The sequence below is a fragment of the Mus caroli genome, chromosome 9 (genome assembly GCF_900094665.2).
Source record: "Mus caroli chromosome 9, CAROLI_EIJ_v1.1, whole genome shotgun sequence".
Lineage (NCBI taxonomy): Eukaryota > Metazoa > Chordata > Mammalia > Rodentia > Muridae > Mus > Mus caroli.
Genome location: NC_034578.1, coordinates 106,143,677 through 106,166,921, shown reverse-complemented (window position 1 = coordinate 106,166,921; position 23,245 = coordinate 106,143,677). Strand labels below are relative to the sequence as shown.

Below are 23,245 nucleotides of genomic sequence, written 5' to 3'. Positions count from 1 at the left end.
GGAGGGAGGGAGGGAGGGAGGGAATGAAGGAGGGAGGGAGGGAGGGAGAGAGGGAAAGGAACAGGGAGAAGACAGCTTAGTAGCAAGGAGAAGTAAAAGTTTGGGGCTGGAGAGATGGCTCAGCAGTTAAGAGCACTGACTGCTCTTCCAAAGGTCCTGAGTTCAATTCCCAGCAACTACATGATGACTCACAACCATCCATAATGAGATCTGATGCCCTTTTCTGGGGCGTCTGAAGACAGCTAGAGCGAGCAGGGTCGGAGCAAGCAGGGGCCGGAGCGAGAGCTGGAAAGTTGGCTCAGCAGTTAAGAACACTGACTGCTCTTCCAAAGGTCCTGAGTTCAAATCCCAGCAACCACACAGTGGCTCACAACCATCTGTAATGAGATCGTATGCCCTCTTCTGGTGTGTCTGAAAACAGCTACAGTGTACTTACATACAATAAATAAATAAATCTTAAAAAGAAAGAAAGAAAGGTTCATTGAAATGTCTGCCCAGCCTGTGAGGATGGCCCACCTTCATTGGCCGGCAGACAAGCCTCACTTTGCCTCAGTCAACCCTGAAGATCATGCAGAGCTTCGGAACGAGGGAAGAGCAGATCACACATCAGACTCAGCAAGACAAACCTGGTGACAGGTGACAGATGGGCAATGAGAAAACTCAGCATGTTTTCTACCTTCCCCAACCAGACTGAGCAGGATAAATGGGTCTCACTCAGGAACAGGGTCACTGAGGTAGGCAGGCAGATCAGCTGCCCTAACTGAGCGATCTTCTAAGTAAGCCGCAATGCAGCATCCTGACGCGAGGCACAGGTAGCGAGGAAACATTGCCTGAACCTATTCCACAGTTGGGCTGTCTGTGGCCCTGCTCAGGCAAAGCCTCCCGAAGCCAGACCTCGCTGTCTTCACTTGGCAAGGATGTTCATCTGGCCAAGTGGCCTGACCCAGAGGGGACGCCTCGGGGTGGAGTTAAAGCGTTTTCACTCTGCCTTGTCCCGACATTCTGAAAACTTTTGAAACGAGCAGACTGGGGTGAGTCAGATGTCATCGGAGTGGCCAATGATGGGCAGGTGACATCATAGGCACCCCAAATGTCCCGGGAGCATCACAGGTCCCTGGCAGAACCTAGGGCTCAGGAGAACTGGCTCCAGAACAGAGCAGGGCGGGGACCTCAGAACTCTGGCCCAGACATTCCTGCCCCACCTTTCCTGCTGCAGTTTGGCTGCATGGGGAGGAGGAGAGACAGGAAAAGGAAGCCGCTAGACACCCAACAGGAGCCATCTTTGCTGACAGTAAACATAGTGCCTTCCCCCAAACACAGAAAAGCAGAGAGCAGGGAGGACAGACTCGGGATCCTCTGGTTCAGCATCTGGTCTCCACTGGCCATGAGAGCCCAGCCGAGGGACTGAGGTGGGCCGAGTGACCTGGACCTCCCTGACCCTCAACCATGTTTCCAGACATTGATAGACTGGAACATCTATCCCTTTAACCTTGAACTACCCTGGTACCCAGCCCACACCTAGCCGGCTGTCCACAAGAGATCCATCTCAGCCTGATAACGTCATAGCTTACCCATCCCTGGTCCTCTCTGAAAGGAGATCTAACTAGACCAGGACATTTCAAACTCCTGTGGTTGCCTCTCAAAAGAATAAACTGTAGAGAGACGCTTCTCTTGGCACGGATAGACTGGACCTGGGTACATCCAACATACCCAGATTAGCAGCCACTAACTCTATAGTAGTACCTTTTAGGTCTGTGGGCCCAGAAGGATTTCCACCCCCAGGAAATCACATCACCAGAGGAAAGGGCAGACATTAAACATGGATGGTAAAGGTGGCCCGGGAAGGCTACATCTGAAGTCTGATATAGAAGTCTCCCAGCTAGGAGCTCTAGATTTATCTAGAAGCGGTGTCGTGAGTAAAAGGCCAGACACGAGTGTTTGAGAGTGTGTGCCAGCAAGAGTATTCTCTCTAGCCCTGGGCCCAGCACCCATCCCATAGCCCTCTGGTCAACACAACGGCTTCCTCATACTCTCCCTACTGCCAACTCTGGGGTCCTGAGTGGCAGGCTGTGCAAATGGTGAATTTGAGGCATGGAAAGTCCAGGATGGTCTAGAGGTACTATCTGTAGATCAGGTGCAGAGCTCAGACCCAGGCTCCTCACTCCAAGTCCTAACAGGCTCACCAGAACTAAGTGGCTCTGAGGTGCTGTGTGACTCACTGAGGTACACCCTGTATTCCTAGCAGGGCCCAGCCGCCCTTCTCACCCCAGGTAGACTTGATGCTCAAAAGCGGCAGGGTGAGGCCAAAAAAGTTAAGCTGGGTGAACAGATGATTCAGCTATTGTCCTTGTGGCCATCTAAACAGTAGCTAGACCCTTCCCTTGCATTCTTGGCCTCTGTCCACACCAGATCGTTCCCAAGCAGGTCACTGGGGCCTTCCCTGCCCTCACCCAGTCCTGGCCCCTCAGGCCCCTAAGCCGCACCCTAGCATGGCACTCACTCTGGTATTTCCTGGTCTGGAGTGGCATGGACCTTATTTCTGCTGTGGAGGCCTTTTCCTGGACTATGCTAGAGGCCCATTCATTAATCAACCTATGTGTCTGGTGGGCAGTGGAGAAAGTGCTCCAGGCAAGTGCACAGAACTGTCACACCCGCCCTCCAGGCCCTCCAGTCTTCAGCCCCTTCTCAGCCTCTCCTCGGGTCCAAGCTTCTTGCCCTACATGCCTCCCAGTCTCTGCATTAGCTTCCCGCGACCGCATCAGTCAGTTCCGAGAGTTGCCCAGACTACTCTGCTCCAACATTCGGACATCCGTCTAGGCTCCTCCCAGGCAGGCAACACCACCTTTTCGGCTTCTCTGTCAGCTCTTCCGCCCTGACCAGGTCACCTGCTCCTGGCAGCCACTCTCTGGGTGATTCACTCGCACCCGGGTTCTGGCCTGGCCGAAGGGCACGGCGCTCGCGCTCCGCACTGCTGCTAGAGGTTGGACCCCGCGCTGCGTTTAAACCGGGCAGCCACGGGACCCGGAGGAGGAAGCTGAGACCGAAGATGGAGGGCTCGTGACCATGGCAGCGGGAGGAGGAGAGAGCCCCCACCCGCAGCTGAGCTCCTAGGGCAGCGGACCCCGCCCACCGACGCGCGCCCTTACCTGCGCCGTGCGCCGCGGTGCCCCGAGTGGCCGCGCAGCTCCGTACCGGGCCGCCCTTCCTCTCCGCGCCCCGCCCCGAGGTGTTGTTCGCGCGGGGGCGTCTCCGAGGAGGCGGGGCTCGGCCTCGGAATGTCCCCAAGCCAACAACTCTCTCCCAGAGCCTCTCCCGCCAGAGTGCGAAAGCTCCCCTTCGGTCGGTCCGCGAGCTCCCCAGGATCGCACCCTGGCTGTCTTTCACCTTTTACCTCCCTCTCCCGATCCGAGGACGGCAGGCAGTGCCTGAACTTGTTGGTCACCCCGATTTCCTTACCCACCAACTCTGCCCAGGCTGTAGCTCTGAAATCTTGCCGACCCCCTTTGGGTCACTGGGTCCCCCACCCTCACCCTCACACACCCGCGAAGGAGCCCTGGGTAGATTCGGGAAACTTGTTGCTTAGAGCAGTCAGCCATGATGACCCGCAGCCCCTGAACTGGGCCTGCTTCGGTAGCAGCTACTGCTGTGTGTGACCTTGAAGGAGGCCCCCTGCATTCATTCCGGGTACAGCCTAAAGCTGGCCAGTTTCCTGTGCCAAAGCCTTCGACCTTGGAAAGAGCAGCGCAGTTCCAAACCAAAGTCTTGGAAGGAGGAGGGACCCATGGTTCAAACCTGTAACAAAGAGGCCTGCTGTCCAGCTGCCGGGCTCCCTTTTGGCCAGCAAGCAAGTCACCCCTCCACCTGCAGTGGCACTCGGCTTCTAGGAGCTGCTGACTGGCCTGGCTGAGTTGCTTCTAAGCCTTCCAAGCCTGAGTACAGAGAGAAGCCTGGGGAGGAGACAGCTATGAAAGAGAGCAAGGATAGTCCACCTGCCCCCTACCCAAGTTTTGGACAGCCTCCATGCATTCTGCCAGAGAGAAGAGAGACTTCTAAGAGTCTCTGAGAAGGGGCCTGCCAACCTCAGCATCCCTGGCTCCCTTGGGGTGCTTTCTGGTAAGCATTTAAGTTCAGCCAATCTGCCCTACAGTGGCAGGCTCCGAGTTTGTTGCCCAGGAACCCTCCCGCGGTTGCTGCTCTTGTTCACTTCCCTGCCTCAATCTTGGTGTCTCCATCGTCAAGAACCCTCCCTAGCCTCTTCTTCCCTCCCCACTCAGCCAAAACATCTCCTTCCTTCCAGCCTTTTCTTTCTTTCTTTTAAATACTTTTTTTTTAAGATAAATGTATTACAGGTTCTTTTTTTTTTTTTTTTTTTGCATGTATGATGTGTATGTATAGCCATGCAGGAGTCTGTGAGAGAGAGTGTGTGTGTGTGTGTGTGTGCGTGTGTGACATGTTTGGCTGTGTCTCCTCTGGTGCTTTTTTTTTTTTTTTTTTTTGAGACAGTCTCTCATAGGCCTTCACCTAACCACATAGACTAGACAGTGCTCAGTGAGTACCTGCCTGTCCCTGCCTCCCTGTAATGGGATTACAATCGTCTGCCACCACACCTTGCTTTTTCACGTGGGTTTTGGGGATCACGCCAACATGCAAGTACTGAACTAACCGAGCTGACATCTCAACCCCAGATTTGCTGCTTTTAATACTCTCCTGTGTACCCCGCCCCTACCTCCCCCACCCCTGAGGACGCCCCATCCCCCAGATACCTACTTCTCTACCCCTGCCCTCTGCCTGCCTGGGAGGAAGAAAGGGGCGTCCCAGCTTCCTTCATGAGATGCAACTTTCTCATCCACTCAGCCTTCTCACATGCATCCCCACTCCCTGTTCTGTTATCTGCCATGAGGCAAGGCCTACCTGGCATCTCTTCCAGTTAGTCCTTGACAGAGGGCAGGATTCTGCCCCACTCCCCCGGTAGTACCCAAAGGTTGAGATCTACTGAATCCCCCGCCCTCTCCCCCCCGCCCCCACCCCCACCCTACATCACAGGGCCCCTGTTTCAGCTCCTCACAGATTTGCACATGGCATGTGCATGTATACAGTTCCCCATGGGAGACATGTGGCCACATATGTACTTAGCTGGGCCACAAGTCTCCATGGTAGCAGCCCTATTCGTGGGCACTTGTGCATTCGTGTCCAAGGACATAGACTGACACACAGACACAGAGCCACGGGCAGAATGCAAGGCCCTTCCCTATGCACGCACCAGTGTCTTACTACATTAGCTCAGGTTCATGCACATACAGGCTGGGCTCAGCCCTGAGCTATTCTGGGTCGGGCTTAGGGCCAACAAGTTCAGGAACAGCCAGCTCCCAACACTCCCAGCTGCTGTGTCACTGGTCCAGGCTATCTAACTCCCACCCCCACCTCAGGCTAAGTCCATGGTGGCCTGGATCCCAGCCTGGCTCTGTGACTAGGTTGTCCATTCATTACCCCTCAGCTTCTCCAAAGCTAGGCCTTGAGTTCCTTTATATCAAGCTCTATGAAAGGAGTGTCCATGGGGTCTCCTGGCCATTGCTCAGTTCCCTACTCATGGCTTCCAACGCAGAAGCCCTGGAGGCTGACTTTGGTCCCCACAGGAAACCCATCAGACATAAAAATAGTACAGCAGGGACAAGTAGTATTTGGCATGCCAGTATACATGCCACCACACAGGAAGGGATGCCCTCTTCCAGGGAGCCAGAACTCCCCCACCCCAGCTTTGATGTGCCCAGCTGGTGGGGGTGCAGGGGCATGTTGAGGGGACCTGGTAAGAAGCCATACAATACCAGAGGTTGTCAGAGCCCTGAATCCAAGGCAGGAGTCTGAGTTGAGTGTTGCAATTTCTGAGGTCTAAGGCCAAACAGATCTCCTCCCTGCGACTCCTCCCTCACTAGAGAACAGGGTAGATCTGGCAAGATGGCTCAGCCAGAAAGTGCAAGCAGGCAAGTGCTGGACACCCGGCAACCTGAGTTCAGTCTGGGGAACCCATAGAAAACTACCAAGGGGGAAGCTACTCCACAAAGTTGGTCTCTGATCCCTACATGTATGTATGGCATGGCACTCGGTACACACACACACACACACACACACACACACACACACACACACACTAATAAATTAAGGGCTGTAAGGCGTGGTGGCACAGGACTTTGACCTAGCACTCTGGAAGCAGAGGCCAGTAGACCTCTTTGAGTTCAAGACCAGCCTGGTCCACATAGCAAGCTCCAGGCCAGTCAGTGTCACACAGTTTTTCCTCAAAGGAAAAAAAGTAAAACGAAAGAGAAAATGGAGGAGACATAGAGTCACTGCAAAGGCCAGCATCCTGACCACGGTGTGTGCAAGTTTCATTTTCACTGGAAAACTGGAAACACCCTAGACATCTAACAATAGAGCACTGATGGTCTGAGATCTATGGATTTGCTTTCCTTCCATAGAGCCTTCCACAATGACAGTAAAGACTGGCATTTAGCATGGCTTCACATGGACCTGCTTAGCAGACAAGGACTGATGGTTAGGTAACCAGCTGTGGGCCAGAGTTCACAGCCATCCGCATCAGTAAGGTGCTTTGTTTTGTCATTTGGTTTGGTTTGGTTTGGTTTGGTTTGGTTTGGTTTGGTTTGGTTTGGTTTTGAGACAGGTCTCATGGTGTCCTATGTCTCTATGGGTTCCCCAGGCTGGGTTTGAACTCCTGATCCTCTAGCCACTTCCCAAGTGCTGAGTTTAAGCTTTAATGACTACAGATGTTATATTTTTAAAAATGCAAGAAATTTATAAGAGGTGTAACTTGAAAACTTATTTAAATTCTCTTACATTCACTATGTTTTGTGAATTTTGAATAACATCCCTGTTGGCCAACTTTTTCAACTTCAGAGGGGAAAAAACAAGAAATTTAAATAAGTAAGCTTTCAAATGCTATTTCTTCTGTCTTACTATGTAGCCCTGACTGGCCCAGAACTCACTATGTAGACCAGGCTGACCTCAAACCCACAGTGATCCTCCTGCCTCTGACTCCTAAGTGCTGGGGTTATAGATGTATGGCATTTAGCTTCAATTATCAAATGGTATGTCTTATAAGTTCATAGCTTTTATACTTCTTTGGTTATTAGCACTTAAAACTACTACACTAAGACTTTTCAGATACCCTGTTATTCTAAGTCAATTGAATTTTGAAGCCTATAAGATAGTATGACAGTATTATGTTCCCCGTGTGTGTGTGTGTGTGTGTGTGTGTGTGTGNCTGGAGCTCACTTTGTAGACCAGGCTGGCCTCGAACTCAGAAATCCGCCTGCCTCTGCCTCCCGAGTGCTGGGATTAAAGGTGTGCGCCACCACGCCCGGCGAGACTATATTCTTATACATTCCAGGAACACCTAATCAGGGTTTGAAACACGAACAATAGGTTGGGCTCTCCAACATCCATCATCCAACATGAAAATGGACCACAGCCCAATCTGATGGTGGCATTCTCTTATTAACATTCTCTATTCTCACATGTTAACAGAAACCTTGTGGTATGTAACAGAAAAGTTGATGGTATAGTTATTACACCCGGTAAGACAGATGAGATTGATTCTTAGTTCTTGCATGGTGGAGAAAGATGGCTTCTGCAAGTTGTCATTCCTCTGACCTCTACTTTTACATGTACATCTAAATCTCTCTCTCTCTCTCTCTCTCTCTCTCTCTCTCTCTCTCTCTCTCTCTCTCTCTCCTCCCTCTCCTTCCATTTGTTTTTATTTAGTTTTGCAGTGCTGGTGACTGAACACAGGCAAGTGCTCTGCCATGAAGCCATAAGTCCAGCTGGCCTTACTTTTTGGCAGACAAACAAGACAATGCACTTTAATTCTTAAGATGAATTTATTTATTTTTTCTGTGTATGAATGTTTTGCCTGTATGTACACCATGTGCCTGCCGAGTTCAGGAGAAAATGTCAAATCTTCTGGGACTGGAGTTACTGATGGTTGAGAGCCACCCCGAGGATGCTGGAAATCAAACCTGGGACCTCCGAAAGAGCAACAAATGCTCCTAACCACTGAGCCTCTTCCAAGAGTATGAACTTTGAACCTTCCTGGGCTGAGCAGCAAGGGAAGTCCTGTGAGCAGCAGACCAATGTGTCCTGCTAAGGTGAGCTGGCTTTCAAAGCCAACAGTCACTGCACCCTCCCCTTCCCCCACCATTAGCCCTCTGATAGCCTCTGGCTCCTCATTTCTCCAGGCTAGAGTGCAGAGGCAGAGAGGACCTATGGTCTTCCCAGTGCCACAACCCAGTTGCCTGGTTCACCTGGACAAAGTTCAGCCCCTCCTCTCTAAACACTGTGCCCTGAGGGTGATTATCCCCACCTCCCCCACCTGCTGCCACCCACAGTGATCAATGTGGCTGTCCGTAGCCTAGCCCAGTCCTAGCCTGTGGCTGAAGCAGAGACCTGCTGCTGCTGCAGTTGGAGAAGCATTCCTGGGGGCAGCGGGGAAGGGTTTATCCTGTCGTGTTGTTTTAGGATTTTATTCCGTTTCTTGCTTGCTTTGGATGAAGCGACCCCTAGGTTTTGCCAGCTACTGTTGAGCCTGACTTTGATGGGCCCCTTGGGCCTACAGTCCTTTTCAGACAGCAGCCGTTTTCCTGGCTGCCCTGTCATCTGCGGTCCCTGAAGGGCAATTGGCCTTCTGCTCCCTGTTGAGGCCTCCATCCTTATCCATCAATGGCACATCCAGGTTAGAGCCCTATGAGATCCAGTTGGAAGGGCCTTGCTGAGGAGTCCCCACCCCCACCTCCACCCCCACCCCCTCACACAGCCGGGCCTGGCCTCCACAGCTGTTCTTGGTGAGAGAGAGATGCTGGGCCTGCTTCTGCTATCACTCAGCGAGCCGGTGATAGTGGGGAAGGAAAATGGGAGAGTGAGGTGGACTGTGCATAGCTCAGTTCCATTTCCCAGCTCCCACTCGACTCTTAAGACCACAGCCCCTCCCTTGGGTCTCCACAGCTGCTCAGAAACTCCATCCCTGGGCAGTCAATGTTCCCACAGGGAACCAACTTTAAGGACTTGCTGGAGTCAAGACTCAGGCTATATTGCGGGATATTCAGCAAGGCCAGGAAATGATCCTCCAGGGATAGCTGACCTTGCTCTGTGGAGCAGAGGCGCCTTCCACAACACCAACCTAGGGCCAGCTCAAACTATACTATCTCTGCTTCTCCACATCCTCCCCTCCCTCTGCTTTGGTGTCCAGGGTGACCAGAGCTGCCTCTGGGCAGGAAGCCAGCCCAGAAAGTCCAGGATATCCCTCAGTGCCTGTCAGTCACCATGGCAACATGCCCGCTCTGCCCCCTCCCAAGTCCAGTACCATTTTTTCCCCAAACTCAGGACGTCAGAATGGGAAGGGCCTCCTAGATCAGTCGATTCCAGCCCCTCCTTTGTCCCAAGTGGAGAAACTGAGGCCCAAGGGAGAAGGATCGGAGGAGGTGGGGGGTGGGAGGTATATGTTGGTCAAGGACCTACCCCTAATTGTTTCCCTTCCTCCCGCCCTACTCCCTCTACCTCAGTGTTCTTGGGTGGAATGGGAGGTCTAAAAGTCTGATAGCTTAGGCGGGGTGCCACCCATACCTACCCTCACCCCAGCAGTGATGGCGCAGGTGGCGTCCCGGGAACCTGACACCCAAGATGAATAAATGATGCGGACTCAACCGCCCGCAGCCAGAACTCTCCGCGGCCGCTGCCACCACCACCGTCCCCGCCTGCTGGTGGCCAGAGACAGTCACCTGGTAGCTCTGTGCATCAGCCCCCTGGACTCTCTGGACCTGCACCGGAGCGCGCGGCAAACGAGAGAACATGGCCGGGAGGCAGCGTGGCTCCGGGAGGCTCTGGGCGCTGGGCGGCGCCGCGCTGGGGGCTTGCCTGGCGGGTGTCGCCACGCAGCTGGTAGAGGTGAGGCACGGCGTCATGGAGGGCTCGGGATGCTGGCACCGTTGAGGCAGGGGCCGGCGCGTGCGGGGAGCTGACTCTATCCCTTCATCTTGCTTGGTGGGGTGACATGGCCCCTTGCCCTTCACGCTTAGAGTCACTGCTCTGACAGCGGAGCACAGCCTCTGACTTCAGGGACACAAGGAGTTTGTGTCCATGTGTGGAGGAGGGATACAGTTTTGCCATCTGGGCTTTGTTTTCCTAGAGGATGGGGAGAGGGGACCTTTAGGTCTTAGCTTTCTAGTCTCATAGAGGATATTCGGACCCTGGATTTAGGGTATGCTAGGGGAACTGGCCTTTCTCTACACACGTCTCCCTACCTTAGGCCGGACCAGGGAAAATCCACCTAAGATCTAGTGATTACTGGAACTGTGGAAGGTTTCTGAACAGTTCCCCTTTGGAAGAGAATAACGAGAAAAGGTCACACAATGGCTGAGAGAATTCAGCCCAGAGAGGAGGTGAAGAAGATGGGTGGGCGGAGGAAGTTGGTCAGTAGCCTGGCTGGGGCCACCTGCAGCCTTTCCAATAGGAGATAGCAGAACTGACTTAGAAGTCAGGAGGCAAAAGGGCAGGAGGACAGAGTGGAGGCCTGGGAGGCAGCTGTTAAGGGACAGACAGGGTGGGATGGAAGACAGAGTTAGTCACACTCAGGGTTCTGAGAGGGCAGAGCTTTGAACTGGTGAGTCTGAGGGCAACACCTCGTGATACAGATACCTGTACCCCTGTGTAGTGTGTCCCTTCTGCAACTGACCAGTGGTGTGGAAGAGGCTGCTTGAGTCACGTATCAGTCCCCTGTAAGGGGAGCCAGGCTGGCTTGGGCCCCAAGGGGCAGGCTCGGGCCTCTCATCAACTGCCCTGAGGCCCCTGCACAGAATCTGAGCTGTCCTCAGAGCAAAGGCTGCAGCCACAGGCAAGTCAGTTCTGAGGCAGGGAGTCTCCCCGCTCAGAGGAGTTCATCTTCTCCCGGGCATAGGAGAGGAAATCGCATTTGGAGGCCATCTGCCTACCACTCATGCAAGGCCTTTCTTCTAGGAAGCATGGACGTACAGACAGGGCTGGGATCCGTGTCTCCTCTCCGTCCTGCCCTGCAGGGTACCACTCTACCAGGCTGTGCCTCTGAAGGACACAGGAAACTCCAAGTTTCAGAATTTCTACCTTTATGGGGCCTATCTTAAGATGCCTGGTTGTTGCCTGTCACCCTCCACCAAGAGCCTGTTCAGGATCTTCCAGTTAGTCAGTCAGTCAGGCCAAAACACCAGGCCTGTGAGACGGGGAGCAGCCACTGCCAGGCTCCCAACTCTGATGCTGCAATCAGGAACCTAACCACCTATACATTGCTCCAACTACACATATGCCCTCTGCCCATATATGTGTGCCCACAGGCCCACACATGCCATGTATCCACATACTTCTTTGCCCTCTGGGGGGGGGGTCCCAATCCACCAAGAGATAATGCTGATTTAGTCATATATTATCGCCAGTTTTGCTGTCAGATTGGAGGGTTCCCAGAAGCAGCTGGCACTACCCTACTCCAATTACAGGAAGAAAAACTGAGGTTCAAGCCGGGTGTGGTGGCGCACACCTTTAATCCCAGCACTCGGGAGGCAGAGGCAGGCGGATTTCTGAGTTCGAGGCCAGCCTGGTCTTACAGAGTGAGTTCCAGGACAGCCAGGGCTACACAGAGAAACCCTGTTTCAAAAAACAAAAACAAAAACCCGAGGTTCAGAGTAAAGAAGAGAGATTCCCACACTAGTCCCTCTTAGTGAACAGAAAAGAGCTTAGACGTCACATACCAGTCTATGTCTCAGTGAGTCTGGGCTGCCTGGCATAGGTCGCCCTCCCCATGGGTGTGGTGGTTAGATGAGGAAGTACCTGGCTTCTGGAAGGTGCCTATCTACGTTTATAGGCTGCAGTGGGGGTGTGGGAACGGGAGAGAGGTTGAGAAACAGGTGGCTTTTCTTTCTCAGATAGCCACAAGGGACACTTCTAGCCCATCCTTACTGATCATTTAGGAGTTGACATATTATTGCACAAATGCCTGGTCTCACCCTTTTTCTTGTCCCTTAGCCAAACTTTCTGACAGAGACAGGATTATATCTATTTCTAGTCAGAACCAGCCTCTCTCATAGTCCATAAGGCACAGCCACATTCCCATAGACACCCAGGACAGAGTCGCATAAACCTTGAAACACTCAGGACTGGCTGAGAATGAAACTAAGTTGGTAGAGTGTTTGCCTAGCACACACAAAACCCCAGGTTCAATCCCCAGCGCAGCATCTATAAAAAACAAACACACCCAGGGCAAAGCTCAAAACCACCCAGGTCAGTGATGTATTTATTCCCTTTGCTTTCTATAAACGCAAGGCAGGTTGCTATCTTTTAATACCCTGTCCCCTTAGACCTGATGCTTCGTTGTGCCTCCTAAAAGCACACAGATCTTGTCTCCTTTAGCTGCAGTTACATGGTATAGCCACCTGGTGGCGCTACATTACTATTTTTCTCGGCTTATCCTGACAGGCCTAGGTGGCATGGTGATGAGTGAATGGGGCAGGAGCCAGTGTGTGGACACCTGCATGAGGAGAGTCTTACCCATGTAGTCTAGCTGTAGAGCTCTATTGGGAGACGAGAGCAAAACCAGTCTACCAGGCAGCACACCTGGCTCATGAAACAGGCCTTGCCTTGTCTCTGACCTTGGTCCTGAGACCCCATCCGCACTGACTAGGACAGACTGTCCACGCTTGCTTCTTTGAACCTTGTTTCCCCAAGCATCAACCACCCTTCGAGTCCAAGTCCCTGGTGACACGGTCTGGGACTCTGATCAGTGCTCTTATTCTGAATCTTGGATTTTTTTGAGGTCTAGGGTGTTGGTTGTGAATGTCTGAAACCTTTTGGGGATTCTAAAATGTGTGGGCTGAGTCCTTGCTGACCCCATCCCAGCCTGCTAGCCTGGGCCTGGCTCACTCTGTTCTCTCTTGACCCACAGCCCAGCACCGCACCGCCAAAGCCCAAGCCGCCCCCACTGACCAAGGAGACTGTGGTGTTCTGGGACATGCGCCTGTGGCACGTGGTGGGCATCTTTTCGCTCTTCGTGTTGTCCATCAGTGAGTACCCTGCCCTCTCCACCCCACCACGGGAGGAACACAGCCCTTCTAGCATCCCTGGCCCCTACTGTATGCCTTGGGTTCAGAGCTGCAATTCCGGGCAGTTCAAATAGGCTAAGCACGCACAAGAGTGGTCTCTGGCACCTCCTCAGTCACACAAAGTCCCTGTGGAGGGCTGACGGGCCAGCGGTGACCCGAAGATTTCTGCTGGGCCCAGGGAAGCAGCCACACGGCAATTATGTTAATTATAGGGGACTCCAACTGAATCCAGGACATGTCATCTTTCCTATGGTTGGCTTCCTGATGCTTTTCTTGCGCTTTGGCCAATTCAGAGAGCCCACACCCAGGGTCCCCAAGCAAGACCAGCCTCCACCAGAGGCTCCCCAGACACCGAGCAGAGGCGGCTTCCAGACCCTGAGCCCTACCTCTTCAAGTGCCATTTCCAGAAATGATTCATACCTACTTTTCAAAGCGGGGGTCCATTTCTCTCCTCCAGTCTGGACTCTTACTGATGTAATGGGATTGGTATGGATCCCTCGCCCTTCTCCCATTGTGGAGTTGGTCAGTGACGACAAATTGAATGAAAAGCAGACCAGGTGGGACACCAGGGCACAAAGCAAGAGCAAGGAGGGGGGAGCAAAGAGAAAAGATAGCCGTCCACTTACAACAGACCATAGAGGAGTGGTCTTCTGAGCTGTGGACCAGAGGGAGGCTGGCTGGGAAGTGTCTCCAGAGGGGACAGTTATGGGCAGAAGCTAGGCAGAAGTTGGCCTCTATGCCAGGTCTCAGATAAAACCCATGAGACATCACCAAAATGTACCCAAAATGGAGGCTAAAGTGACATTTGAGTTCTGGTGGCAGTTTTCCCAAGAGATGGTCTAGACTGCTGAATGGTCACAGAGAAGCCATCCAGATGTGAGAGGCTCTCAAGACGTCTGATTCGTACAGGCTTCTCCTGGCACCCGAAGTGTTCTCTAGAGAGAATACTCACTCCTCCCAGATGTGGGGGACTAGCTGGTTGCATCCCCAGCTAAGACCTAGATAGGAGGCACTCAGTGATTGCCCCCCAAAAAAGTGTGCCTGTAGCCAGAGCCATGGTATCCTGAGGGAGACCACCCTTGTTATCAAGAGGCAGAGTTGAGGGGCAATCCCCAAGGAGCCCCAGAGCAGTGAAGGGAACACGTCTGGGGTACCCCCACCCCCAGAGTAACAGCTAGGAACCTGAAGCCTCTCCCAGGCTCTGCTCTCAGAGAATGGTGGAGGGGCTTGGGGCCACACCAGAAACTCACAGAGTCAAACGTGGAGGTCATTCCTCCACCACTAACTGCATTCCCTAGAGTGGGACAGGTCAGGGATGCAGGTCAGCGGTGGCACCTTCCATAGCATAGCTTCTGGGGGTGATGGTGGGGAGCTGTCTTCTCTGCTTCCCAGGCTGCTGGGACTCAGGCAGGTGTTAGTGGAGCATTGCCCCACCCCCAGTTCCCTCAGGGATGAGGGCTAGGGATGAATCAAGCTCCCCTGGGGGTCGCTATAATTCCCAGCTCTGTCCTGGGCCTCAGAACTTGATCCCAAATATTTATTCATTTTCTTTGAAGAGAAGCAAGCAGGGCAGGTTTGGATGGGCAGGCAGTACGTGATCCTGGTTTTGGCTGCCAACAGCTGCCTGACCAGCTTCTTTTGAGCTCTGGACTCCCAGGACCTGGCACCAGCTACATGGAGCCTTAGCAGGGTCCTCAGGGTAACATTGGAATAACTAACAAAGATGACCCAAGCCAGTAGGATTGGAGCATGAGAAAAACCTTGAGTCCAAAGCATCCACACAGGGGTCTGGGTAAGACTGAAGCAGAGCACTCTGGGTAATAAAAGACCATTGTGGGCTCAGGTCTAACCCCAGAGAGCCATACACCGGGACCCTAGTGCAGCCAGCCTCTTCCTACCCCAGCATATTCCTGGATGCTTATGGTTCCCAAAGGAACCCAATTCAGTTCCCAGCAGTGGAGGCTTTTGGACAATCTCTCCCATCCATCTGTCTGTCCGTCTGTCCATCCATCCATTCCCATTGCTTCTCCCATTCTAAAGTCTGGGCGAGACAAATGGGAGCAAAATATTTGGCTCAAGATCCACAGCGTTGGTTGAATAAGATGACCCTAGACTCCCTGGTCTGATCCATTTCCTCAAAATAGACCTGGCTTGTCATGCCTGGGCCCCTCTACACCTCAGTAGCCTGCCAGGAAGTTCTGTCTGGTCACATTATTTATAATAGGAACCAGCCCCACCCCCTCCCTAGGGGCTGGGGCCACAGTGGTCAGATTGTGGGAGCCTTAGAAAAATAAACTCTGCCCAGCCAGCCAGGTCCTGGCAGCCCTGCCCTGCCCATCACTAGACAGGCCAGCTCCATGTTCTACCCAGTTGACGTGGCATAGCTGCCTTTAACCAGAAAAACATCCCAGGGATAACTCCCTCAGAAGTAAATGCCTGGGACAGGGTCTGGGCGGCCTCACTGGTTTCTTCCCCAGCCAGCGTCCAGGCTTGTCCTTAGGGAAGCTGAAGAGGATGCAGTCACACCTTTGGGTGTTTAAGGCACCTCTGTCTGTGACAAGAGGCTGGAGAAGGAAATCTGGGGTGTCTTAGGAGCACCCAGAGTGCCCTAGGTCAGAAGCACAGGGTGATTCTAGGTAGCCTTAGCTAGAGCCATACCTAAGACCTTCCCTTTCCTCTAGTACCCGGTGTGGTCAGAGACTCTCAGACCAAGGCTGCCTATAGAATTTGTGGGCTACTACAATGAAAATCTCAGGCTCCATGTCCAAGTTGCTAAGAATTTGACAGTAAAGCATTACATTAAGTACGGGGCCACGTGCATCTGTGTAAAGTCAGATTTTGCCTGGGAGGTCACCTTAGGCTTTTGCAGAAATCTCATGTGAGACCTGCTTAAGCAGACGGAGTCAGGACTAGTTGGGTACCACTCAGTCTGGCTGAGACCTTATACCAGCCAAACCTGTTCTGACATCTATACAGTCATCACACTCTGCTGTGTCTTCAACTGCCGTGTGCCACGGACGCGGAAGGAGATCGAGGCTCGGTATCTACAGCGAAAGGCGGCCAAGATGTACACAGACAAACTGGAGACTGTGCCTCCCCTTAATGAACTCACAGAAATCCCTGGAGGTGAGTAAGTTTCAGTCCAACTGCAGCCTGCCCTGGACCCTGCAGCCAGCCACTTCCTCACTCCCATTGTTCCAATTGAACCTGTGTCTGCCCTCTCTCTGCAGCTGGTTCAGAGAAGGGGCTGGGCACTCTCCCAGGAGAGCAGAGAGCAGAAACTAGTCAGAGCTAGGCAACTAAAACAAGGAGCCTGTTTTCTAGCAGAAGAATTGTGGAGGGGTTGGGGAGGCGATTCATTCGGTAAGGTCTTTGCCGTACAAGCATAAGGACCCGAGTTTGGTGCTCCAACGCCCACATTAAAGGCAGACAGCTATAGAAGACATCCAACATCAACCTCTGGTCTCTACACCCATGCTCATGCATGTTTGCACTCATAGGCATACACACACACACACACACACACACACACACACACACATCCCAAATAAAAAAGATCTGAGGAGCAAGGGCAGGAGAGGAGAGGTTCTGCGGCCATTTCCTGTCTCACCATTGTGGTTTGGCCTCTTCCCCCCACCCCCCGCCCTCCCCTCAGAGGACAAGAAGAAAAAGAAGAAGGACAGTGTGGACACAGTGGCTATCAAGGTAGAGGAGGACGAGAAGAATGAGGCAAAGAAGAAAGGAGAGAAGTGAGGGCGGCTTCCTGAGGTGGCAGCTGGGGCTTGACAGGCCCTGAAGCACAAGTTCAGGCCGGGATCCAGGCATCAGGACTTCGTGTTAATACATGGACTGCAGAGGCGGTGGTCTAAGGGGAAGCCAAGGCCATGGTCCGTTACCTCATGGCCCCAAAGATGTAGGGACAAGACTTCACTAGTGTCCATGCTGGACTCTGTTCCTGTCACATCATCCATCTGGCACTTCTCATTGGCCACTGTCCTTCCATAGTTATAGAGTGGCCTCAAACTCCCCTCCCCGTCCAGACAAACTTCCATCCCACCTTTCTTGCTAGGGGCAGAAGTGGCTATGAAGGAGTCAGGGACTGGTCATTTAGGATGGCAAGACTGAACAGGTTGTTCAAAAACCCAGAGGGAGGGCTGGAGGGGAGCTTGTGACGTGAGAGATTCTCTGACATAGCTAGATAGCCGCCCCAAATAGCAAGGAGATTGCCCCAAGTTGGCTGCTAGGGTGGCCCCATTAGCAGGAGAGTCCCTGACCTGGCAGATACAAAGCTTTGTAAACAAGGTAACAGTGTGACAGACCTGAGGCCACTGAGGGGCTGGCAGGAGGCCCAGGGCCCGGCTCAGGGGTGGGGTCTAAAACACAGAGGACTGAAGGGAGTGAGCAGTGCGAGGGAGCCTGGACCTCCTCATGGGAATCAAGAAATACTTAAGACGCAGGGCACCAGCGCTGACTACTACAGTTGCCTTTTCTACGGCCAGGACTCTCTGATGATGGCAGCAGTCAGCCATCTGCCTGCTGAACACAGTGGTGTGTGGGGTTCTCTTCTGCCATGTCCCTTACTAAAAAAACCAAAACAATAACAACAACAACAACAAAAAATCTTTGCCAAGAAGAAAACTGAAATGCCATTGAGGGGCTGGCTCTAGAGAGGAGAGCTCTACAAGGCGCTTCCAGCATCAAAATGAGGAGCTCTGACCAGAGCTGGGGACTGAGACCCTGGGGAAGACTTTCCAAGTGGAAAGCCTGCTAAAAAGGTATCCGGAGGAAATTTGTAAATAAAGCTGGGTGCCTTCTCAGGCCTAGACATAGAAAACTTCATCCTGAGGTGGAATTCCACCCCGGCCCCATGCTTTGTCAGGCCCTTGGGGACTCCTGTAGAAGTGACACAACAATACATAATAAAAGGTGCCTCAGACAAGCCTGACATTCTCTCCCTGACCCCTGTCCCAGACTAAGGAAAAAAAAAAAGCCCAGTGACAGGAGCAGTTACATCCGTCCCACCGCACCAAGAGGACAGGGAGGGAAACTGAAGCGCTAAGTGGGGCTCTCCTCCACACTACCGTGCTCTCAACAGGCCTCTGACGGTTTGAACCTGGTGTTTGGACTCACAGGAATCAGCCCTCCTCATCCTATGAGGAGAAGCATGCCAGGCTGGCAGGAGGAAGGAGTATGGCGGGGCCGGAGGGATCACAGAAGGCCCTATCATGGAAGTCCAGTACCCTGACTGGGTAGACACAGTTGGACCTTTACCTTCAGGGTCCAGTCCATGAGCTTCTCTTAAGACACACCAGAATCGCTCTGTGTGGCAAGGCAGTGGAAACCCAGGGGCGGCGGAAGCCACTCGAGGGCATGCAGAGCAGCAGCTGGTGCAGCCTGTGGGGAGTGTGTCTGCTCCACTGGGTCCTTTGTGTACCTGAACCTCCGGCCTGGAGGCAGGACATAGTACTCTATGGAGCTTTGATAATACTATTCTGGAGAGTTCTAGGTACTGGCCATCAGGCAGTCAAGACCAGGGAGAGTCCAATTCCCACTCAAGTCTCACAGAAGGGACATGTCACTCTCCATCTAGGGGTCTGGGAGGGAGGTCCCATAGCCCCAGCGTCAGCCTGGGGAGCCCATCCTAATCTTTCCACTGCCCCTTCATATACCCTGCTTTCTGCAGGAGCCACCCCAAACCTGTAGAGGCCCCACCCTCTTCAGTATAAGTGCCCATCCCATTGTGTTTTCCTGCATCCCACTGGAAGCAGGCTCAGAAAGGAGGAGACATGGGGAAAAGAAGTGTTTAATCTCTGCTAGCTCCTCCCCACCTCCGGCAGGCTGAGTGCCACCCCCACAGCAGCACTTAGGAGGAGGGGAAGGAAGGAGAGACATGGCAGTGTCACAGTGTGCCCAGAAGGATGAGGAGCAGAAGGAAAGCCAGGAGCAAGGTCCTGGATGGGGCTGGAAGGGCCAGGGGCTCCCCACTGAGCCGGTCCCAGATCCATGGCCGGTAGTAGGAGACCTGCAGAAAGATGGGTGGGGCCTCGCTCTTCTTGCAGCCTGGGCCCCAGCTCATCATTCCCACCAGGTACCATGTGCCTTCTGAAGAGCAGACCAGGGGCTCGCCAGTTATCTCCTGTAAGGAGGGAAGAAGTTAAAAAGATCAAGGAGGTGAAGCCACGTCTGAGGGGGGCGTGACCCGACACAGGGACCCCACCCAGGATGTTCCCAACCAGGTTCTTTCCATAACCCACCCTCCCAGTATGAACAAAGATGACAGTTCCTCCCCATAGGACACTCCGTCATCAATCTTATCTCCACACCCAACTCCCTCCCAGGCTCATCCCCATCCTATCCAGCCCACCCCCTTTCTGGTCCCTACATCCCGTCCTCCCCTCCCCTCCATCCTCTCCCACCCCCACCCCTGCTTATGTTTCTCATCCTTCCTCCCTCCCCTCTCTATAGCCCTCAGCTCTGCCTCCTGCATCCGTCCACTGCTTGAGCTAAGTGAGCAAGGGACAGCGGTCCTCACATAGCAGAACTCCTCCCTGTTGTTGTCCGAGGCACAGATCATCTGAGGGTTGATGATCCGAACCAGAGAGGAGATTCTGGAGAACTTGTGGTAGAAATGATCACATTTCTTGCTGTTCAGGATAGAGACTTCCTTCTCCTGGAGGGACTGGAACTGGGGCCAGATGCCTGTGGGACAGGTCCCCAGTCAGGTTTAGCCACTAACTGTGGCCCACAGACACCAGCTCTGTCTCCTTTGCATAGCGACCACAGAGAAGTCTCCATATCTGGACTATTTTTCCCTCGGGCCAGCAGGTCCCAAGGACATGCTGGAACATAGTCTACACTTACTGGCCTCTTGGTTCTGCTAGTCCTCTTCCAAGTGCCTGCCAGGACTCTCAGGGCCAAAACCCTGGGGCCTCTTTCTCACTAAGCTTCCCAAGACCCACCCCACAACCCTACCCGGATCCCCTATCTCACCCCCACACCACCACTACCTTCCACCCCACCGAAAAGGTGCCTGAACTCCTGGGAGTCAGCAAACTTCTGTTTACTCCCAGATAGGCCACAGCATGGCTGGTTAGGGGGGAAATCGGGTCCCTAAGGATACAGAGAAGGGCATATCTCTTGTGCATTGACTCCGTAAAGGGAGTGGATATTCCCAGAACCCATCAGAAAAAAACGATCCTGTGGCCAGGTATGAGAGCCTTGCTCCTACAATGGAAATGACAAGGGATGCGGGGCGGGGCACTGGAGGGAAGTGGGATGTGAGTGGACCTTGTGAGACTCTCAGCTCTTAACCCCTGAGCCATTTCCCCAGCCCTACTACACAGAACTTTCTTGAGAGCAGGGAGGTCTCAGAATGAGAGCTTGTCACCCGCACACACCCGTAGGGCATCAGCAGGTAGAGAGTACAAGAGACTGGTTCTTGGGACTGCTAGATGCTTCCCAGAATAGATAGATGCAGTTTTGTGTCTGAAACGCTGAGAGTCTCACAAGGTCCACTCACTGACTACTCTTCCAAAGGTCCTGAGTTCAAATCCCAGCAACCACACAGTAGCTCACAACCATCCGTAATGAGCTCTGACGCCCTCTTCGGGGTATGTCTGAAATACAGTGTACTTAGATATAATAATAATTTTTTTAAAAAATCTTTAAACAAAAAAGAAAGTTCTGTTTACGTCAGTGGTCGTGACTCTGAGAGGCCTAACTGACCATCTTATGTTCACTGACAAGACACCCCAAGGGGCAGGAAACTTGAGAGATGAGACGCCAAGAAGAAAGTTCTTGGATCAGTCAGCTCCTTAAAAAAGGCACCCCAGAAATGTTCGTCCATGGGCCACCCCAGCCACACCCAAGTCTTCTCTCCCATCTGTGCACCCTAGGATGGGGGTTGGGGACTCTGACTCACCGTTAGCCCTGGGATATCCCCAGCCTGTCACAGTGCAGAGGGAACTGTCCTCCACCACATAATCCAGGCCAGGCAGGCAGATGGGCCACACGTATTTACTGTACTTGAGCCCCCACTTGAGCTTGAGAAGGCCGATGTCATGAGCCCGGCCAACCCATGACCAGTACCGCCTGGGTTGGTAGCCACGGTTTATGATGACCCGATTGACTGGCACATCTGAGCTGGTTCCTGCCGTCTGATTAATCCACGGGCTCCCCGCCCTCACTGTGTAGTTAGCATGGTTCCTATGGGAATGGGGTAGGGGGTGTATTCCATCAGCTCCAGGCTCCTGCCTCAGCAGCCCCCAATCCTGCCCTCCATACCACTGTGGCCCTTTAAGCAAATCCAGGCAGGCCACCTTCTGCTTCAAGCCCCCCAGCCTATTCCTTATGATAGAGTCCTACACACACGGTGCGGTCCTCTTCATTGTGTGGAGGAGAAAAATGGAGATTCAGAGAAATGCCATGGCCTGCTCAGGGATGTACGTGTAGGAAGTGGTCTTGGGATATGGTCTCTGTTTCCTCAAGTCAGAACCTGAGTTTTTCTCCTCCGTTTCACCTCGGTCGGTAACGGAGTCCCTATGTAATGGCCATGGCCTAAATCTCAAGCCACCTTTCGTAGGAACACGCTTTCACTGGTCAGTCCTCATGGGAAATACAGATGCTGCTCTCAGGCACTCCCAGGCCCCAGAACATTGGCACACCCACCTCTTTTTCTCTACACAATGCATGCCTATCTTCTTGTCTCTAACTCACCTGAGAGGTTCTAAGTCGGGGCCTCTCTCAGAAGACAAGAGAGGGTTAATCGAAATGAAAGACCTAGAACCTTCAGAGCCTCTGAGCCTCACCTACAGAGTGACTTCACAGGACTGAAGGGGGAGGCGAAAGGGCAAAGGGTGGGTACATGCCAAAACTGAACCCCGGGAAGGAACCTGTGAGATTCAACCCTCCCTCGCTCAGGGTGCGGGTGAGGCTGGCTCTGTGGACTCCACACAGGACATAGTTGCTACTCGATGGGTCACCTGGCAGAGTGACTGTGACTCCGCCATTCCAAATGTCTTTCCACCCACCCACCTGGGCCCCAACTCACTGGCTCAAGCAATGGGCCACAGCCAGCACCCACTGGGAAGCGATAAGGATGCCAGCACAGACGTGTGAGCCGTTAGCCTGCACGCTGACCATCCAGGGCCACCGCCGAGTCATGGCTTCTGGGTCCCTGAGAGTAGGGTCTGGCTCGTGGGAGGAGCCACAGACTAAAGAGGAAGAAAAGAGTCTAATGAGGAATGAGTTCACCTATCCACATCTTGTGGCTCTGTCTGCATTCTCCCTACCCACAGCCTCTCTAGCCTCTCCAGTCTCTCTAGTCTCTCTAGCCACTCACCTGTAGCTACCCAACCTTTTCTCTGTGTTGCTATGGAATGACAGCATCCACCTCAGGACAGCCACAGCTTCAGAAAAACCTGAGCAGTGTTCAGGTGCCTATTCCCTTGTTCCTACAGCTTGGGCCCCAGAGCACTCTAATAACAAACTTCAGCCAGACCCTTCACAAATGCACCTGTATTTCTATCTGGTTGCAGACTGCTCCCCCGACTTGACCCAGTGTGGATCCCTGCCCCTTCTCTGGGAATCTCCTCTTGTGATTCATGGAGATAAAGATAGATGACCCAACAATAAAACAGGCTGTATGAGGGAGCAGGCACACCCCATAGAGGAAACGTAGCAAAAGTCATGGAAGCTTGCCTGGCCTTGGAATATCCAGCCTTAAACTATATAACACACCTGCCTGTCAAAAGCTAAGTGTTTGTGATATTAAATGCTGGTGCGAATTCTAGGTCATGATGTACTCGCCTTCAGAGGGGAGTGCCAACTGCTAAGGGCGCTACGGAAAAAGTTGTGAAGACTCAAGTAGGGGGCTAGAGAGATGGTTCAGTCTGGCTGCCCTGGGTAGGGGGATCAGAGACCACCTTTCATTCCAGCACTTGGGAGACAGAGGCAGGTGGATCTCTTGAGTTTAAAGCCAACTCGGTCTACAGAGTGAGTTCCAGGACAGCCAGAGCTAAACAGAGAAACCCTGTTTCAAAAAAAAAAAAAGAAAAGAAAGAAAGAAAGAAAAAAAAGGAAAGGAAAGGAAGGGAAGGGAAGGGAAGGGAAGGGAAGGGAAG

General features: G+C 53.0%; 3 protein-coding genes across 14 annotated transcripts in view; 1 reads left to right on the top strand and 2 right to left on the bottom strand.

Moving 5' to 3' along the window:
• The window catches only part of Als2cl (ALS2 C-terminal like), a 20,470-nt gene extending 17,258 nt beyond the window's left edge, over positions 1-3,212 (bottom strand). For 2 of the 8 annotated variants that reach the window (XM_021172121.2, XM_029481602.1), the window contains exons 1-2: positions 3,147-3,212; positions 517-626 (exon numbers count right to left, since the gene is read on the bottom strand). Coding sequence is in view for 3 of the 8 variants with exons in the window: in XM_029481596.1 (XP_029337456.1) it covers positions 193-202 (10 nt within the window). In the remaining 5 variants the exon portion in view is untranslated. The other 6 variants (XM_029481596.1, XM_029481598.1, XM_029481600.1 and 3 more) reach the window with 5 other exon arrangements.
• Positions 3,213-3,262: 50 nt separating this feature from the next.
• On the top strand, positions 3,263-18,064 carry Tmie (transmembrane inner ear). 5 transcript variants are annotated; one of them, XM_021172756.2, is made up of 6 exons: positions 3,263-4,113; positions 7,954-8,156; positions 9,718-9,948; positions 12,968-13,085; positions 16,101-16,250; positions 16,780-18,064. In XM_021172756.2, exons 3-6 carry the CDS (start codon positions 9,853-9,855, stop codon positions 16,875-16,877), a joined length of 462 nt encoding a protein of 153 aa, XP_021028415.1. In that variant the 5' UTR covers positions 3,263-4,113; positions 7,954-8,156; positions 9,718-9,852; the 3' UTR covers positions 16,878-18,064. The 5 variants fall into 5 exon arrangements, with proteins under 5 accessions (XP_021028415.1, XP_029337466.1, XP_029337465.1 ...); XM_029481606.1 differs by lacking the exon at positions 3,263-4,113 and having other exon boundaries at positions 7,998-8,156; positions 9,657-9,948; XM_029481605.1 differs by lacking the exon at positions 3,263-4,113 and having other exon boundaries at positions 7,998-8,156; positions 9,646-9,948.
• Positions 18,065-18,923: 859 nt separating this feature from the next.
• Prss50 (serine protease 50) overlaps positions 18,924-23,245 on the bottom strand; it is a 6,995-nt gene continuing 2,673 nt past the window's right edge. Inside the window, exons 3-6 of the mRNA XM_021173040.2 lie at positions 22,174-22,336; positions 21,046-21,329; positions 19,657-19,823; positions 18,924-19,260 (exon numbers count right to left, since the gene is read on the bottom strand). Coding sequence (XP_021028699.1) covers positions 19,024-19,260; positions 19,657-19,823; positions 21,046-21,329; positions 22,174-22,336 — 851 coding nt within the window. The 3' untranslated portion in view covers positions 18,924-19,023. The remainder of the gene's footprint in view (positions 19,261-19,656; positions 19,824-21,045; positions 21,330-22,173; positions 22,337-23,245) is intronic.

Excerpts from the sequence above, each read along its gene's own strand:
- Tmie (XM_021172756.2), top strand. The coding sequence starts at position 9,853 with ATGGCCGGGAGGCAGCGTGGCTCCGGGAGGCTCTGGGCGCTGGGCGGC. Across the intron at positions 13,086-16,100 it reads GCTCTTCGTGTTGTCCATCA|TCATCACACTCTGCTGTGTC; the intron begins GTGAGTACCCTG and ends ACATCTATACAG. Across the intron at positions 16,251-16,779 it reads ACTCACAGAAATCCCTGGAG|AGGACAAGAAGAAAAAGAAG; the intron begins GTGAGTAAGTTT and ends CCCTCCCCTCAG.